Consider the following 20,255-nt stretch of genomic DNA (forward strand, 5'->3'; position numbering starts at 1 on the left):
CCCCACTTTCACCAATGGACAGATCAACCAAAATGAAAATAAATAAGGAAACAAAAGCTTTAAATGACACATTAAACAAGATGGACTTAATTGATATTTATAGGACATTCCATCCAAAAACAACAGAATACACTTTCTTCTCAAGTGCTAATGGAACATTCTCCAGGATAGACCGTATCTTGGGTCACAAATCAAGCCCTGGTAAATTTAAGAAAATTGAAATTGTATCAAGTATCTTTTCTGACCACAACGCTATGAGACTAGATATCAATTACAGGAAAAAAACTGTAAAAAATACAAACACACAGAGGCTAAACAATACGCTACTAAATAACCAAGAGATCATTGAAGAAATCAAAGAGGCAATCAAAAAATACCTAGAAACAAATGACAATGAAAACACGACGATGCAAAACCTATGGGGTGAAGCAAAAGTGGTTCTAAGAGGGAACTTTATAGCAATACAATCCTATCTCAAGAACCAAGAAAAATTTCAAATAAACAACCTAAACTTATACCTAAAGCAATTAGAGAAAGAAGAACAAAAGCCCCCCAAAATTAGCAGAAGGAAAAAAATCATAAAGATCAGATCAGAAATAAATGAAAAAGAAATGAAGGAAACAACAGCAAAGATCTATAAAACTAAAAGTCTGTTCTTTGAGAAGTAAACAAAATTGATAAACCATTAGCTAGACTCATCAAGAAAAAAAGGGAGAAGACTCAAATCAATAGAATTGGAAATGAAAAAGGAGAAGTAACAACTACTGCAGAAATACAAAGGATCATGAGAGATTACTACAAGCAACTGTATGCCAATAAAATAGACAACCTGGAAGAAATGGAAAAATCCTTAGAAAAGTACAACCTTCCGAGACCAAACCAGTAAGAAACAGAAAATAATAAACAGGCCAGTCACAAGCACTGAAATTGAAACTGTGATTACAAATCTTCCAACAAACAAAAGCCCAGGACCCAATAGCTTCACATGCAAATTCTATTAAACATTTAGAGAAGAGCTAACACCTATCCTTCTCAAACTCTTCCAAAATATAGTAGAGGGAAGAACACTCCCAACTCATTCTACGAAGCCACCATCACCCTGATACCAAAACCAGACAAAGATGTCGCAAAAAAAGAAAACTACAGGCCGATATCACTGGTGAACATAGATGCAAAAATCCTCAACAAAATACTAGCAAACAGAATCCAGTAGCACATTAAACGGATCACATACCAAGATCAAGTGGGGTTTATCCCAGGAATGCAATGATTCTTCAGTATATGCAAATCAATGTGATACACCATATTAACAAATTGAAAGGTAAAAACCATATGATCATCTCAATAGATGCAGAAAAAGCTTTTGACAAAATTCAACACCCATTTATGATGAAAACTCTCCAGAAAGTAGGCATAGAGGAACCTACCTCAACATAATAAAGGCCATATATGACAAACCCACAGCCAACATTGTTCTCAATGGTGATAAACTGAAACCATTTCCTCTAAGATCAGGAACAAGACAAGGTTGCCCACTCTCACCACTGTTATTCAACATAGTTTTGGAAGTTTTAGCCACAGCAATCAGAGAAGAAAAAGAAATAAAAGGAATCCAAATCGGAAAAGAAGTAAAACTGTCACTGTTTGCAGGTGACATGACATGATACATAGAGAATCCTAAAGACGCTACCAGAAAACTATTGGAGCTAATCAATGAATTTGGTAGAGTAGCAGGATACAAAATTAATGTAGAGAAATCTCTTGCATTCCTATACACTAATGATGAAAAATCTGAAAGAGAAATTAAGCAAACACTCCCATTTACCATTGCAACAAAAAGAATAAAATACCTAGGAATAAACCTACGGAGACAAAAAACCTGTATGCAGAAAACTATAAGACACCGATGAAAGAAATTAAAGATGATACAAACAGATGCAGAGATATACTATGTTCTTGGATTGGAAGAATCAACATTGTGAAAATGACTATACTACCCAAGCAATCTACAGATTCAGTGCAATCCCTATTAAACTACCAATGGCATTTTTCACAGAACTAGGACAAAAAATTTCACCATTTGTATGGAAACACAAAGGACCCTGAAGAGCCAAAGCAATCTTGAGAAAGAAAAATGGAGCTGGAGGAATCAGGCTCCCTCAGTTCAGACTATACTACAAAGCTACCGTAATCAAAACATTATGGTACTGGCACAAAAACAGACATATAGATCAATGGAACAGGATAGAAAGCCCAGAGATAAACCCATGCACATAGGTCACCTTATCTTTGATCAGAGGCAAAAGTATACAATGGAGAAAAGACAGCCTCTTCAATAAGTCATGCTGGGAAAACTGGACAGCTACATGTAAAAGAATGAAATTAGAACACTTCCTAACACCACACACAAAAATAAAATAAAAAAAAAAACAAACAACAACAACAACAAAATAAAATCAAAGTGGATTAAAGACCTAAATGTAAGGCCAGACACTATAAAACTCTTAGTGGAAAACATAGGCAGAACAATCTTTGACATAAATCACAGGAAGATCTTTTTTGACCCCCACCTCCTAGAGAAATGGAAATAAAAACAAAAATAAGCAAATGGGACCTAAAGAAACTTAAAAGCTTTTACACAAGAAAGGAAACCATAAACACGACAAAAAGACAACCCCTCAGAATGGGAGCAAATATTTGCAGACGAAGCAACTGACAAAGGATTAACCTCCCAAATATACAAGCAGCTCATGCAGCTCAATATCAAAAAAACAAACAACCCAATCCAAAAATGGGCAGAAGACCTAAATAGACATTTCTCAAAAGAAGATATACAGATTGCCAACAAACACATGAAAGGATGCTCAACATCATTTATCATTAGAGAAATGCAAATCAAAACCACAATGAGGTACCACCTCACACTGGTCAGAATGGCCATCACCAAAAAATCTACAATTAATGCTGGAGAGGGTGTGGAGAAAAAGGAAACCTCTTGCACTGTTGGTGGGAATGTAAACTGATACAGCCACTATGGAGAATATATGGAGAGTCCTTAAAAAACTAAAAATAGAACTACCATATGACCCAGCAATCCCACTACTGAGTCTGTTCCGTGAGAAAACCATAATTCAGAGTCATGTAAAGATGTGGCACATATATACAGTGGAATATTATTCAGCCATAAAAAGAAACAAAATTGAGTCACTTGTAGGGAGGTGGATGGACCTAGAGTCTGTCATACAGAGTGAAGTAAGTCAGAAAGAAAAAAACAAATACCATATGCTACCACATATATATGGAATCTAAAAAAAGAAAAAAAGGTTCTCATGAACCTAAGGGCAGAACGGGAAAAAAGATGCAGACGTAGAGAATGGAGTTGAGGACACGGGGAGTGGGAAGGGTAAGCTGGGACGAAGTGAGAGTAGCATTGACATATACACACTACCAAATGTAAAACACCTAGTGGGAAGCAGCCGCATAACACAGGGAGATCAGCTCAGTGCTTTGTGACCACCTAGAGGGGTGGGATAGGGAGGGTGGGAAGGAAACGCAAGGGGGAGGGGATATGGGGATATATGTATGCATATGGCTGATTCACTTTGTTACACAGTGGAAACTAGCACAACATTGTGAAGCAATTATACTCCAATAATGATGTTAAAAAAAAGAACACTATATATTAGAAGCTAAAATAAATAAAAGCAAAAAACTGGGATGACTACTAACTGGACAAAAAAAGAAAAAGAATAAAAGATACAATGGGAAAGTAAGACCAGGTATGTCTAACCTAAACGCAATGCATAGATTGTCTCACTGTGTATACACATGGTGTGTGTCTTTGTGTATGAAATACACACTATGGGTGCCTAGATAAATCACACGAGCCCTTTAGTTCAATACCTTCCTCTGTAAAATGGGGAAAATACCTCCCCAGGATTACTGGATAGGTATTAGCTATTAAAACACTTTGTAAAGAAAGTATCAACGCAAATTAAAAGTGTTAAGCATTCTTATTCATTTTCTGTGCTTCTAATAATAAAGGCTCATATAAATGACAAATTCAAAAAAGAAAAAGTAGCAGCCTTTTCTGGCTATCTGATAGTTTAGAAGTGATTTAAAAGAACCTTTTGCCATTCACTAGTATCAGTTCACAGAGCTCTGGAGAAGAAAGTAATCTTTGAGAAGAAGATTCATCTTTTTAGCAATATATAAACCCTCTTGGGCTTCCCTGGTGGCGCAGTGGTTGAGAGTCCGCCTGCCGATGCATGGGATGCGGGTTTGTGGCCCGGTTTGGGAAGATCCCACATGCCGTGGAGTGGCTAGGCCCGTGAGCCATGGCCGCTGAGCCTGCGCGTCCAGAGCCTGTGCTGCACAATGGGAGAGGCCACAACAGTGAGAGGCCCACGTACCGCAAAACAAAAACAAGAACAAAAAAAAACCCTCTCAATTTCTCCAAAGCCAACATATAATAAACCTAAAGGAAAATAATTATCTCTTCTTCATCCCTTAACATTTAAAACTTAATGTGTTAACCACATTTTCAATAAAATTCTCATTCCATACCAGAAATGGGAGTTCCTTAAACCCAAGTTTTAAATACTTGCTTCTTTTCTGCCCATAAAACAGATATTATGTTTATACGTTATCAGTAACACAGAGGATATCTTGGTGTAGAACATTTATTTATTTATTCCATCAAACACTTAAAGTTTAGGTCAGTGGGAAATAATTTTAATCAAAGAATTGTACATTTTCTTCCCACATATCTTGCTTTGTATTAGGAAATGACATTGTGATCCATTTCACTACAATATTACAAAATATTTACAAGAAAATATTAAAAATAACTCAAACATGAAAGGCCAGATGGGGTGAAATAAACTGGTTTTTTAGAAATCTCTACTCCAGTGCCCACAGCACACAAGAAGAGAATCAAAACAAATAAGTAACAAAGATCCCCTTGATGACAAGTTTCCAAGAAACTGGAGTAGGGGAAGAGGTGGGATGAAAATGGTGGTATGAAAGGGGATGGATGTTAGCAGCACTGCTTCAATAACCAATCTATTTTGAATGAAATACCCTCTTTTATATGCAGTAAATTCTGAACAAGGCTAAACTTTAGGATATTCCTTGAACTGAAATTAAAAATACCCTGACAGTGAAAGTGGCTCTTTCACCTAAGTTGAATAAGAGCCTCTCTCTCCAGGAACCACTGATGTGAACAGAAGCCTGTTCTAGCATCCAAAGCTGTCACAGCAGCCCTTCCATCTCTTTCATGAACGCTTCATAAACATCATCCTTAGTTTGTACTGAGACGGGAGCAGATGGACCGGATTTGGGGGCTGCTTTGGCAAGAGGCACTGCAGAATCATCCTCTGACTTTCTCTGGGGAGTAGCAGTAGCCCCTTTATTCTCCCGACGTACCCTCAGTGCGGTGGGCACAAATCGAGTAATCTCTGCCTTGGGATTAGTGATCTGTGGCTTGGCACTGATGGTTGCTGTGGCTTTCTTCTCAATGGTGGCTGCGCTTGTATCATCCGCCTTGGGTCGCTGAATCAAGTTGGGTGGAGCACTTAAAACTCCCGGGTTCGGCAAAGGAGCTGGTGGGAAAAGCCCAGGTGGGGCAGGTCCAAGTGGAGGCACCAAAGGTGGGCGCATCATGCCAGGACGAGGTGGAGGGATACCTAAATGAAGGAGAAAACGGGCAGATGAATACCGCAAGAATAAAATTTAACTACTATTCGGGATGTTAAAAACATAGGTTGGCAAATTTTTTTAATGGACAATTTATAGAAAATAAATCATGTTGTTTGCTATGTGAAACTCAGGAATATATTCTGATAGTAAAGAATATCTTTTATAAAACAGTATTCACCTTCTGTTTGTATCCCTGTACTTATGTTTTTTCCTCTCTCAAAAATGTACTCCTTTAAACTATAAAGTAAAATTAACAATATCAACTGGTTTCAAATATGATCTCAAATTGTCAAATCTGAAATTTGAGAGCCCAAGATTCTACTCTACCTGTAGACCGCAGATGCTAGCAGAACGAAGGTTGGGGATTTGATTCCCATCCGTTATTTACTGATTTGCACAACACTCCTCCCCCTCAAAAGGTAATTCAGTGGATAGGAAATATCATTTTAACCCTTGGATGAGAAAATCTAATCACAAAATGTCACCATTACTGGAAAAGAATTCACGTCTTGTTGTTGGCTCAGACATACCATCATCATTTACCAGGCAGTGCAGATTTAATTTCTCCAAATGCTTCTTTTAAGATTGTGAGTATAAAATACCAAATTTCATCAAACCTAAGATGCTACTGCTTATACAGACTCATAATTATTCCAGATACCACTGAGAGAGAAAAAAAAAGTCCAAGTCCAAGCTGAGGAGCTTAAAAGGAGACCTTCACATTAAACTGAGACAGTCAGTGTAGTAAACCATACATACCTGTCACATCTAAGAAGATCACAAGGAAATTTGCATATCTAACCTTGATACTGGGTAAAGAGAATGGAAAAAAAGATGTCCCTTGTGATTGTAAACTAAGATGATACTCGTGCAGATGTATGGCACGACTTCACAATTCTAAGTGTAGTCCTAAAAAAAAAAAGTCTTAAATGAAGAATTTAATCCAAAGTGTTCTTTGGCTGGAAAAAGTCTCTCATGTGATAGGTAGAATCAAAGGCAAATACCATCTGGAAGAACTCAGCTTCAATCTACGCCAAAAACAAATAAAAAATACCATTTTAAGATACCCCTTGATTTCAGGATATTGAAATGTGAAAATGTCCTAGAGCAAATGAGATATATAGTAGACAAGTTTTTGTTATAGAAATCACTGCCTCACCTGGAGGTGCAGGGGGAGGTAGCCTGGGTGGGGGTCCCCGAGGAGGGGGGCCAGGAGGCAGACCTGGAGGTGGACCTGGGGGAGGGCCAGGGGGTCGACCTGGTGGTGGTCCTGGAGGTAAAAGTCGGGGTAAAGGCCCTCGGAGCCCTGGCATTCCGGGTGGTCTCAGGAATGGAGGAGCTCCTAAAAAGAGAAAAGTGATTAGTTAATGTCAAACAAATATATTCGAAATAGTAACTGTGGTATAAGGTGACTGAGATTTAGTTTAACTTATCACTTTAACCTGAAATCAGGTAACTTCAACATTTATTATGGACCATTTCTCTTTATTTCCCAGCACCGACAAAATGCATTCTCAATCACAGCTCTGCTGGGCTGGAAATATATGAGGATGAGACTTCTTAAATGGTTCCAATATAAGCTGAAAATGGAATATAGAGCAGGGTGCCTTAAGGATCCCCTGAAACTCATTAAGATAGACAGACAAAGACCACTGAGAATGCCATAAGAAAGGTAATTTTGCTTTGCACCAATCAGAAGAGGATGAACTCAACTGAAGATTTAATTGGCTGACTACAGGATGAAGGACTAAAATCATAATTATCCAACAAGTTTTACATGTTGTTTCAAATTGTAAATAAACTTTTTTATACTTTTAAGCCAAAGACTTGATTAACACTGATGACTCTGTCTCTAAGTATAATGATTACACTGACATCCAAAACCTCCCAACCAAAGAACGATACGCAACAGTATTTACTGTGCTCTAGTCCTGCTTGCTACCAACTCAGAACTGGGTCAACTTGTCATATTAAAAAGTAATACTAAAGAAACCCCCAGTTACACACTCCAGGTTTCTGCCGACTAAAATCAGAACTAACCCTGAAAAAGGAAGAGCTTTGGAGAAAAAGATGGCTGTCAGAAGTACTATGACTTGCAAACAATGTTGCAGGAAACGAGCAAGTTGTGCTTATCCTTTGAGAATCTTGATTTCTTAGGGAATTACACTAGGAGTAAACAAGAAATCATCAACACTAATGATGTATATATATATATATATTTTTTTTTTGTGGTATGCGGGCCTCACTGTTGTGGCCTCTCCCGTTGCGGAGCACAGGCTCCGGACGCACAGGCTCCGCGGCCATGGCTCACGGGCCCAGCCGCTCCGCGGCATGTGGGATCTTCCCGGACCGGGGCACGAACCCGTGTCCCCTGCATCGGCAGGCGGATTCTCAACCACTGCGCCACCAGGGAAGCCCATGATGTATATTTTTTGAAATAACTTCATTTTAACCACATTTAGACTTATTTATTCACAACGTGTAAGTGCTTACCTGGAGGTGGTCCAGGAGGAAGGCCTGTGGGTGGTCCAGGTGGCCGTAAAGGTGGAGCAGGTGGTGGTCCAAGAGGAGGTGGTCCTGGCATGGGAGGTGCTTGCATCTGAGAAGGAGGAACAGACTGTGGAGGAGCCTGCTGCTGTGAAGAAGCAGAAGATGTGCCATCAGAAAGAGATTCCTCCTTATGCTGTTTTTGTGACTGCTTTTCTGCTTCAGAATCATCAGAATCTTCATCATCGTCTTCTGAAAATTCCTCTACTTCTCGTCCCTCCTCAGGGATTTCCTGACCTGAAAGAAATTTTAAACCAGGCACATGGAGTTGATTCATTTCTTACAGACTGTAAAACAGCGATGCCTGAAACACATGCTCAATAAACGCTTTCTTAAAATTAACAATCAAGTCTTCTTCAATAAAATACTTAGATAACGCAGGAATAAAACAGTATTCTACTTATCCATGCTAGTGTAGCAGAGTGGAATGAGCCCAAGTTTTAGAATAAGACAGACCTGGACTTAAATGCCAGTCTAACTACTTCCTAGTCATGTAACTTTGGGCAGCTGAACCTTGACTTTTGAAAAACAAGGATTTATTACTTGATTGCTGACATATGAAATAGGAAAATATATGTAAAGCAACTGGCAGGAGGAAATACCAAAAGGTGATTCACTGGTCTTTCCCTGCCTTACCTGCCATTCGAAGCATCATGGCTTGAAGAGGAGTCAGCTCCTTCATGTTCTTCTTCTTCTTCTTCCTTGATTTCCCAGGCATATCTGCAAATCGTACACTCAGACCTAAAGGGTCAAAGAAGGGAGAGTGGAGTGGATTGGGATCAACAAAATTCAGTATACGCTTACTATAAGACAAACGTTATAAAGTACTACATATAATTGATTCCCACTACTTGGCAGAGAGACATAGCCATATTAAAGACAGTAAATCAAATGCCAACTGATGGTAAATATATGCTACAGTGATTTCAAAATTACAAATTTAAAAAATTTAAAGAATACTGAGGGAGACGCAAGAGGGAAGAGATATGGGAACATGTGTATATGTATAAATGATTTACTTTGTTATAAAGCAGAAACTAACACACCATTGTAAAGCAATTATACTCCAATAAAGATGTTAAAAAAAAATAAAGAATACTATTAACATCTTTATGCCAATAAAATCAAACACCCAGATTAAAATAATAGATGATTTTCTAGAAAAATATAAATTACTTATAATTGGTCAAAGACGTGATAAGACCAGAACATAAAAAATTAAAATGGTAGCCAAAGATCAAGCCCCTCAAAGGCACCTGGCCCAAATAATTTTACGAGAAAATTCAGCCAAACGTTGTTACAGAAATTTACTGTAAAAGGGCACAGGAAAAGATGGAATGCTACCCACAACTTGAAGCTAGCATAACGCTAATACCAAAGCTAACCTGCTGGCCAACATAAAATACAAGCAAATTGAATTCAATAGTGTTTTAAAAGAAAAATACATCATTAACATGCAGCATTGGTCCCAGAAATGCAAAATGGTTTAACATTAGAAAAGCCATGAATGTAATTCATTACAATAAACAACTGAAAGAAAAATAATAACATCCCAACAGATACTTACGAAGTATTTATAATAAAAACTCTTAGCAAACTTAGACTAGAAGGAAATTTCTTAACCTGACAAGGGCTCTCCACTAGACACCTAAACATGCTAAATGGTGTAGTATTAGGGGCATTCTTATTCTTAGATGGTAAACATTTACAGGAGGATAGCAGTTCCACGTGGGCAGGGCTTCAGTATTATTTACTCTGCATCCTTAGTGTCTAGAAAAATGTCTTGCATATAGTAGAAACTCAATTATTAGCTGAATGTCAAATTATAGTTAGGATAACCACTTCCAGCACATGTGCACACTGATGAATATATATAAGAAAAACTAACGAGTAAAACAAAAAAAACTAACTAGTTGGCTGAAAAAAAGGAAAATGAGGCAAATAACTGCAGTCTAGAGAAAAAAATGAACTGCTGTGGCTCTAGCAACTTTCTATTGATATTTTAAAGTACTAGGTCGTACCTAAAGTGTCTTCTATCATTTTTCATTACCAGCTCTCTCTATCCACCCCTTTAAACTAGCTTTCTGGTTTGCAATCATGACTTAAGAAATATCAGGAGAAAAATTTATCATTATTAATACTACTATCAGTGGTATTACTAGTATATACTGTGTTGCAGCTTGCAAAAACAATCACCAAAGAAGCTCCAGGACTACTGAAATGTGACAAACTAAACATTTTGTAAATTTTCTTGATGAGCACCACAGCTTCTTCCTAGAAGTATATTTAACTCAGTATGAATTTATCATAATCAAACAAACATATAACACACATTGTAAGTATGACATGTTTCCACTAAATCATGACTCCACTCACAGGTGTACCTTTATGTTAACTATGGTTCTCGTTCATGTAAGATACCACAAGCACAGAAAATTTAAAGGGCTTTGAATGTAGATATTTAAACAGACTCATTAAAAACAATCACGTGGTTTTCTTGATACAATTATGTGGTTATACTCCTCTCTTTCCTATACATATCCATGACAGGACATCTTTATGCTGTTGAATAGCTAAGAATAGCTATCTGTTTCCCCAAAAGTGGACTTTACCACATAGGCTTTTTTTTTTTATTACATATACTGCTTAGATCTATTTTCCCCCTCATAATTATCCATCTAGTACTTACTATGTGTCAACAACTTTGAGATTTTAGAAATGTAAAGGTGAATTAAGCACTGATCGCTCCTTTCAAGGACCTCACAGTTACCTTCACAGATCCATTAATAAACCAGGACCTTCAGCTTGTGTGCTTCTTATTGATCAATGGCATGGAATTTTCATCTGCACATACCTGACTTCTTTTCTTCATTGTTTTCTCGCTCATTATCATCACGGTGCACAAATTCATCCCCTTCACTTTCCCCATCTGATCTGTCAGTGTCGCTGTCATCAGTACTGTCGTCATGCTTATCCTGATCCATGTCTTCAGGGTAGCCGTCATCTTCACTGGTGCTGGAAACATCATCATCATGACCCCGCTGAGCTGAAAAGGGAGGAGGAAGCGGGAACAAGTTATATATGTGGATCCTCCACTACATGGTGTCCCCAAATACAGAAAATCAGGCTCTTTAACTCAAAATAATTTGTTTTAAAAATTTCTATGTATGATCTCAGCTATTCCTATAGTCTGACAATATTTTCACTTGACAATCATTTAAAATTCTTTTTGATAATGTAAGATTTTTTTTTAAAGGTTCAAATTTGAAAACAAATTCTACTTAGAAGGTTATATACAGACATGCACATACACAATCATTGTGACTGTATACAATGATGCTCTAGTCTGATAATGATAAAGCTAAAAGGGAAACGGGTATCCAAGTTATCCAAGTCTTAAGGAATTGATGGTAAGAGTGACATCTTCAAGAAGTCTAATTTAAAACACAACAAACATTTCCATACTTCCTTATGCATGCTGCTTTTACTTGGGTAGATTCTATGATTTATCCATCTGTTGGTATGTACATGCTACTTTCATTTATTTCCCAAGCTCTGAGGGTGGTGAACAAGATGGTTAAACAGCCAACACAAAAAATGATAGTGGAAAGGTTCTAAGAGCAAAAGGAACTCCTTACCAAGTTCGGGACTATATAACATGTCTTCATCTCGCCTACGAGGGGGAAGATCTAGGGCAAAGCCCACTTTGCGGCCATACATTTGCAAGACCTGAGGAGGAGGTGGACCAGGGGGAGGGCCAGGAGGTTTCCTGCCAGGGGGCAAACGTGGAACACCATGTCCAAGAAGAGGAAGTACAGAAACTGCCCGAGTTGGAGGTCTGTAAAGAAAATTTACAGTAATCACATAAATGAGGTAGCTATTTCCTCTTCTAAACAATCTTCAAAGGATTTCTCATTTCATATCTAATCAAATGAGGACTACTTACACCCCCACTGTCCTTTATTTCCCACTGCATTAATTTTGGCACAGGACAGTCAAGAGACGCTTTTACTATATGCTATTTGACTCTGTTACCACCTCCTTACCCATAGGCTGAAGTCTTCTTAAGGATGGAGGGTGGCTGGGCGCCAGGAAGTGGAATGTCCTGGATCAAGATGTTGGAAGGAGCGTGTGGCATATCTGGCAAAGGAATACTCTCCACTTCCACGTGCTGAGCATTCTGAAACAGAGAGAATCTTTCAATAGATAAGAGTAATCCCCAAACTCAACACTAAAAATTCAACAGCAGCTGTTTCATAACCTGGATTTGCTTTCCACCTAACATAAATATCATGAAAAACAAGAATACAAAGCTGCAAGTCAACATTTCTAAAGACTGCCAATCAACTGAAACTTGGGAATAATCTATATTCAGTGGTAGAGCGTGGGCTCTAAAATTAGTCTGCCTTTGCTGAATTTCTGTCACATATGAGCTGTATGACTTAAGCAAGCTACCTTAGCTTCCTTATCTGTAAAATGGGACCCATACTACCTACTTTACCAAAATTATACCATTTTTTTTAACATTTTTATCTTGAGGCAAAATTTACAATGAAATGTACAAATCCAATGAGTTTTGACAAATGCATATACCTCACACTCCCTCCTAATCAATCCCTAACACTGTCTCAAGGCAACCACTGATACAAAATCTTTCCTCCATATATTAGTTTTGCCTGGTGTTCATACAAATGGAATCATAACCATGAAGAAAGGATCGCGCGTTTTTGAGATTTACCCATTAAAAAAATCTGTTTAAATCTCATGTTGTTTTGAGTATCAGTTGATCATTCCTTTTTATCATTGAGTAGTATTCAATTTTATGAATATATAACAACTTATCCATTATCTTCTTAATGGACAGCTGGGCTGTTTCCACTCTTCAGCTATTACTGTATTGGCAGTTAGATCAATTTCTCTTGTATAAATACACAGATTTATATTTGCTGGCTAATGGGGTAGGTGTATGTTTAGTTGACAAGAAACTGCCAAGAGGAGGAGGTTCAACATGATCAGGTCTCCCATGAACAACTTTAAGAGCAGATCTAAACATAAAATTTTAGTTTTAGCTATGAAAAGAAACTTGATTACCTTGACAGCATCAAAATATTGGCTAAGTTGAGCCCTCTTCTGTTCATATTCTACTTCTAGCTTTCTCAGTTCTTTGTAAATATCTGGATTCTCTTTCTCATAGAGTCGTAAAATACGTTCAAAGGTTTCACGTAGCTTTTTACGCTTGTCTTTCAGCACTTTCTCATTTAACTGTGGCTGTTGCACTGGGTTAAACTCTGAGAGAAAAGAGCAGATTATGAAATTAAATACAAAAAAGTCACTTTGTCTAAGTATCAATAGGCTCTATCATTTAATAAAAATCTCCTTATATGTTAAAACTTTCCAAAAGTATCTAGACATCAGATATATTCTTGTCAAAAGAAATGCACTATTAAAATTCCACCCCTTTAAGGCCATTAATTTTACTTTCTAAGAAATGTCACCTAATTGACTTTATCATCATTGTAATAAAAATCAGTTTTCACTCCTCTATGCTAACAACCTGATATAGTGAAGCTTAGGTCAGACAAACCTGGGTTTACATACTACACTGGCTCTGCCATTTAATTCTGAGATCTCTGGCATTTTACTTGAATTCTCTGATCTTCAGCTTCTTCATCTGGAAAATGGAGACATCAACTACTTCACAATCAAGCTCTGATGATCAAATGAGACCACAAATAAAATATCCAGTGGTGTCTGGCTTACCACTCAACTATTACTTTTATATGGGTTAGTGTTCCTTGTCTAGCTACCATATAAGCCCTTCTCTCCCATGTGTTCAACATGGGGCTTAATTTCAGGTCCCCAAAAGGGACCAAGAGAGATTAGCACAGGACTCCCAGGCCTGCCTAGTCAACCACACCTGCCTCCCTCCATCCCCCTTGCCAGTAACTGACTCAGAGATTAATCGGCATATGATCCAAATTGGGACCAGATCCTCCTCTGAGATTTTAAATATGGGAGAGAAGCTCTCACAAGCAGGAATGAAATAAAACTAGAGCAGTCTATGGCCTCATCCACTCAACCACCACTAATTCCACACGCATATTCCACCTTCTATACCAAGAAATTCCCTAGCAGTATGCTGACAGAATGGTCAGACAGATGGACAGTCTTGCTAATGATACCTGGGTTTTTGAGACAAGCTTCCCTCCAGGATTTCCCAATTACGGGAGTCAAGGTACACTTTTTTCTGCTTAGTTTGTATTGAGTTTTATAAATTGTAATTAGAGCTCTGATGAATAGTGTTCCTTCCTCCTTTTTCTTAAAAGAATCACAAGCTTAATTATCATCTTTCTTAAATCCTATTAACTATTAACCTTGATGACTTACTCAAAACCAGAAGTATGGCCTCAACCACACTATTCCTAGCGTGATTAATGAAAGTGCCAAATGCTTGACTTTAAATCCCAGCTCTGCCACTTCCTAACAGTGTAACCTTGAGAAAGGTACATAACGTCTCTGTGCCTGAGTTTCCTCATCTGTAAAATAGGGACAATACACCTACCCAAAACAGTTGTCATGAAGATTAAATGAAAACGTGGAGAAAAAAAACCTGGTACGTAGCAAGGTATGAGCTCAATAAACCTCAGTTATTATTATACAATTTGAGGTCATTCAATAGGTAATATTCTGACATCCTACGGCTAGGAATTGTACCTACCAATACTTAGAACAGGCAACAAGTGTAATCAGTTATAGCTGAACTGGGAAAGATGCAAGATGATACAGCCTGACCCAGAACTCTTGCCCAGGCTGGCTGCAGAGGCTCTGCCACATTATTTCAGAAAGCTTGTAATAATACCATAACCCCACATATCTGGATTTTTTTGAACCCCATTTAATGTATCATTGAGAAGTTCCACTGTATCTCTTTTACTCACGATCTCTGTTTTTTAGGCAAACCACCAAACTTGTTTGGAAACCTTTGTAAACAAAACTTGTAAAGATCACTTTAACATGCAATTAAAAAACAAACGGCAGGGGCAGAAGACAGAATTGGCAAAAATTTGACAGCTGAAAAGCATGGAGTTAGCTAGACTATTTTGTTTTTGAATGTTTGAAAGCTACTAAAAAAAAAGGAAAATGAAAAACTCCATGTTCTAAAGTTAAGAGAATGGGCTGAATACGGAATCCATTTTGTGACTCGTCCTCTGTATTAATTATAACTACCTGAAGCCACTTTGCACCATTCTGACTCCTACTTTTACTTAACTGTATAATGTTCCGTTAAAAATACTTTCTAGGATTTTTTTCCTCACATACCTGCAAGTATAAAGTATATAAATAAGGAAGTAAAGGTTAATTAATATGTTACAGGATCTTTGGAACTTGGTAAAACTGCTATTTTGAAGAGGTTTTGGTTAAACTAAAGAAACTTTTTTGTGAGTTAGGATAAAACTTCCAATGGCAGCATCAAAGATGATTCTCAAGCAACTCAGATACAAGAAAAGGCAACATGCAATTACTTCATGCGATTCCAGTTATGAAAAAGCAGTAATATTGAAGATGCACATGATGACACTGGATACAATTATTCTGTAAAGTGTGAAAAAGGAAGAAATCCTAATATGATAGTTTTTAAAATTTGATTTTAAGTATTTGATTTCTTCTATATCCTTACTAAGTGGTCAATTATCTTTGCATCTTCTCATTGGAAAAGATGGGAAATAGACTTATATTCACGGTGGCCCAATATTTAGATTTACATGGTAGTTACCAATATTAAAATACAAAACAAAAAAACCCCAAGGTGATTTCAAAATCCAGACTTAGTATTCTCTTAAAAAAATGAGCGAGCCAAACTGGGCTTTTGTTAACTTATAAAAAACAATTAGCTAAAGCTAAATAATGGCTTCCCTCTTATTCTAGATGAGCTTTCCAGTTTGTAATAGCTCCTCACCCCACTGTTCTTCTAACACTAAAACTAAATCTAAGCATCACATGCTATAAGCTTTTCTATATTTCTTGTGTCTGTGCTGTTTCACTCATTACCTGCCTGCCTCTATGTATCAGACTATTATCCCTGTTGTAAAATCCAGCCTTTTATAAATTCTTACCCATTTCATCCAATTTTTCCATGTCCCGGATAATTTGTTTGGGATCCTTCATCTTTAAAACTGCAGCTCGTACCATCATACGTTGTTTTTTGTTCTTAGAAAAATGAAAAAAGAGCAGAATTTAAAGCAGCTGAACACTCCTGAGTTTTCGTTTCAATTTGTTTCAACAATCCATGTAAACTGAAGGTGAACTTCTCCTTGGATTCTCATCACTTGTTTCAACCACCAGAAACAGAGTTATGTAATCAATTTCTTTACTCCCCAAAATGTTTAAACTTCAGACAAAAAGATAAATGTTATTTATTAGAAGTGTTTTGTTAGGCAAGTATTTCTTTTTAACCTTGTGAGACTTTTAGCAGTTACTTAAGTATTTTAAGGGTTTTTTTTTCTTAAAGTTTGCAGCTAAATTCTAAAATTATACATTAGAGAAAAATTTCACAGAAATTTAATGTCAGCAATGAAACAAGAATAAACAGTTAAAAACTATTAAAAAACTAGGTTCTCTCAATGTATTAAGGTATGATACTAAAAAGTAAACCCTTTCTTATTCTGGGGAAGCTTTTTGCCATAAACTCAAGAACTACACAATCAAGAAAATGGATGGGGCTTCCCTGGTGGCGCAGTGGTTGAGAGTCCGCCTGCCGATGCAGGAGACACGGGTTCGTGCCCTGGTCCGGGAGGATCCCACATGCCGCGGAGTGGCTGGCCCCGTGAGCCATGGCCGCTGGGCCTGCGCGTCCGGAGCCTGTGCTCCGCGGCGGGAGAGGCCACAACAGTGAGAGGCCCGCATACCGCAAAAAAAAAAAAAAAAAAAAAAAAAAAGAAAATGGATGTACAAAGCTATTTATCATCACATTTACTTCCATTCACTAACTCAGTGGCTTCTAACAAAGCAGTATGTTATAATAAATAGCAAAAGAGAATTATCTTTTAAAGTATTTATTTAAGTCACTGGGAAGGGTAATCAAATAAATCTTGTTACAGTAACCCACCATGAGCTCATCTACAAAATTATTTCAGTTCAGTTTCTAAGTATAGTATTTTGGCTTAGTAAATCTTACGGTTTGTTATGAGAAGCATAAAATATCTTTTCTGGCAAATAATTGGAAATGTTTTCTAAAGCCACTCATCTCAAATAACAAGATGTGCCAAACTACATTTATATCTAATAGGATGGTTCTGAAATCGTACCTTCTTTAATTCTCTCTTCCGAGCTTCTTTTCCTTAAGAGAGGGAGAGAGAAAGAATATAAAACTTTAAAATCCTGAACATTAGCATTTTCTCCAATTTAATACAGATTACTGTCGGAGGTTGCCCCATGCACTGCAGGATATTTAGCAGCATTCTTGCCTCTACCCACTAGATGCCAATAGCACCCTTCCAATTATGTCAACCAAAACTGTCTCAAGACATTTTTAAGTTCCTTAAAAAATAACTATGAATCTGAAAAGATGCCATAAAATACTAAATAAGAACTTGCAAAACAATTTGTTCAAAATTCCAAATACAAAGAGAACTGACAATTCTACTTTGCAAGTCAATCAAATTAGAAACACGGGTACTAATTTTTTTTCATGCTTAGAAGTTTTAATCGTGTGCCCACTAGAACACTAGATAACTTTATACAACTGACACCTCCTAACACTGCTGATCGTATAATTAAGAAATAATAAAGTACACTCCCTAAAGTTTACAATTTTTACCACCCCTCTTCTTCATCATTCCACATTAATGGACACTTACTGGCTTGGTCTGTGGGGTTCATAAATTTTCCACTCTTGGTGGATGATGTAGATCTCCGTCCCATGTTGACAATTTGTGTTGTTTACTTGCTTGTTTAAAAAACAAAACAAAAACCTAAAAACCTGCAAAGACAAAAAAATAGCTTATTTTTCCTAGATTTACAAAATTTCTTCCTTTTTATATTTAAAAATTTTCTTCCTACCAATCTCTGAAAAGAAACTTTGATTATTAAGACCTTGTTCTTTTCCTAGTTTTGACTTTAGTGTGCAGGAAAGACAGCCTCAACTTCTCTAACCACAAAAAATTAGATTCCTATTATTATTTAAAACGGTAGTGGGTCTGAAGACCACTATGAATATCATTAAGTTAACTTTCTTCTATGGATCACAGCACTGACTCGTCAACTGAAAAAAAAAAAATCAATCAAAAAATGCTTCAACAATATGACATAAACCATGTAGATGAGAAGCCATTAGTTCTTTTCCTATATCTTCCCTTTATTTACATGTAGGGTGAAAAAGGAATAAAAAGGGAACAGGGTAATGATCTGGGATCAACAACAAATAGCTCACCCCTGCCTTTCTCCATGGTTTCTTGGCATGTATTCCTATCATCTCTAAGACAATAAAAACTCATTAATTTAAGCCTTTTTAAGTGAGCTTTAGTTCTAATTCAGATGTAATTCCTGACTCTCAAGCAGAAGCTTAAACCATAACTAAACCCACAAATATTCAAAATAAAGTATTGATATTATATGAGAGATTTTCTAAAAACATCAACATTAAGATATTTTATTAATAATGTCTACTTGACTCCTGATTTGTATTTTTTAAGGTAACTGAAAGGGATAACTGTGTTTGAGGGAACCTACTTTATAAATCAACATTTTAATTAACCGAAACACTATTACATCCCTTCTTCCTGTTATTCCAAATGAATGAGTTTTAGCTTTTTGATACTTGCTCTTTCCAATAATAAAGGGTGATAAATTTCCTTCCTTTTGAAAGCAGACACTTTTCAAGGGTGGGAAAGGTAAGATCATGAGGTAGATTTTTTAGCAGACCACAGAATTACACCTTCTTTCTCTTCATGAAGATTTTGTCAGGCAAGTTTATTGGTTAATGCGTCTTTCAGCAACTGTTCAACTGCCTTGCTTTCTGTTAAAAGCTTCAAAGCTGTTCCAGTGGCAACTGACCCTCAGGCCCGTGTTTTTAACCCTCCTCTCCCACACCTGAAACCTAGAATGGATACGAAGTACAGAAAAATTTTACAGAAGACACTGGAGTCTTAGTCTACATGCACAGACTATTTTTCTGTCTCAAAGCAGAGGCGATAGGGAAATCGGGTCAAGGGGCTGTTTAGGAGAACTCTCAACAGTCAAAGAGGCTTACAAAGGTACGGAGCCCAGGTCCGCCATAGGAGCCAACAGCATTAGCAACTGCCAAAACCACAGCGACGGTTGACCCTGACTCGAGGTACAGGACATCAAGCCTAAGGCAACCAACCGGGCAACGTCAGGAGGCGGCGCTGACCGACCCAGGCGAAGTCAGCCGCTTGACCGCTGGACGCCGCGCCGCCCCAGGGGATCCCCTAGTCCGCGATCGCGGAGACCCCAACTGCTAAGAGGAAGAGCAGGGCGGAAGGGCCTGGTGTCCCCGAGGCAACCGCGCGGGCCCCGGGAAGAGACGGGAAAGATGAAAAAACGGAGTGGTTCGACTCCGCACACTCACACTTCTGCTGGGCTCCTGGGGCTGTGAGAAGCGGGGAGGGGACGATTCTCGGCCTCTTTGACTTCGTAGGGGCCTTCACCTCTGCCTCTCAGTCAGCCCCCCAGCCACCGCCATCTTGAAACCTCGCGCCCCTCCGCCATCCTTACGTCACTTCCTGTCCCTACGGGCCGAAGATCTCAGCGTTTCTTCGCCCTGGAACCATAGAGAGTAACCAAGAACTCCAGGACCAGAGTCTCTTCCGCTACAATACAGTACTGAATTGGTTGGTTATAGGCTAAAAGCCCGCCTTCACTACGCAGTACAAGAGCTTCTTGTTGATTGACACTTACCTAGCCCAATAAGAATATGAAAATGAAGCGGGTGGGATATATGATTGGCTGATGGAACCACTGTCCTACCTCGCCGCAGGCATTCTGACCTA

General features: G+C 37.9%; 1 protein-coding gene across 1 annotated transcript; it reads right to left on the minus strand.

Moving 5' to 3' along the window:
- Positions 1-4,664: 4,664 nt before the first annotated feature.
- WBP11 (WW domain binding protein 11) lies at positions 4,665-20,095 on the minus strand. The gene is made up of 12 exons (XM_059082225.2): positions 19,835-20,095; positions 18,105-18,226; positions 17,553-17,584; positions 16,362-16,455; positions 13,339-13,535; positions 12,294-12,427; positions 11,886-12,085; positions 11,102-11,293; positions 8,884-8,988; positions 8,194-8,484; positions 6,860-7,042; positions 4,665-5,687 (listed from the first exon to the last, which is right to left on the minus strand). The coding sequence occupies exons 2-12, from the start codon at positions 18,166-18,168 to the stop codon at positions 5,254-5,256; spliced, it is 1,926 nt and encodes a 641-aa protein (XP_058938208.1). The 5' UTR covers positions 18,169-18,226; positions 19,835-20,095; the 3' UTR covers positions 4,665-5,253.
- Positions 20,096-20,255: the final 160 nt, after the last annotated feature.

This window comes from Kogia breviceps, chromosome 12, assembly GCF_026419965.1.
Source record: "Kogia breviceps isolate mKogBre1 chromosome 12, mKogBre1 haplotype 1, whole genome shotgun sequence".
Taxonomy (NCBI): Eukaryota; Metazoa; Chordata; class Mammalia; order Artiodactyla; family Physeteridae; genus Kogia; species Kogia breviceps.

What these genes read in the sequence shown, in the direction of transcription:
- WBP11 (XM_059082225.2), bottom strand. Translation starts at nt 18,168, where the DNA reads ATGGGACGGAGATCTACATCATCCACCAAGAGTGGAAAATTTATGAAC. An exon ending in GAACCCCACAGACCAAGCCA is followed by an intron (nt 17,585 to 18,104) that starts GTAAGTGTCCAT and finishes CCCTCTCTTAAG; the next exon opens with GAAAAGAAGCTCGGAAGAGA. An exon ending in ACCTCCCCCTGCACCTCCAG is followed by an intron (nt 5,688 to 6,859) that starts GTGAGGCAGTGA and finishes TCCTTCATTTAG; the next exon opens with GTATCCCTCCACCTCGTCCT.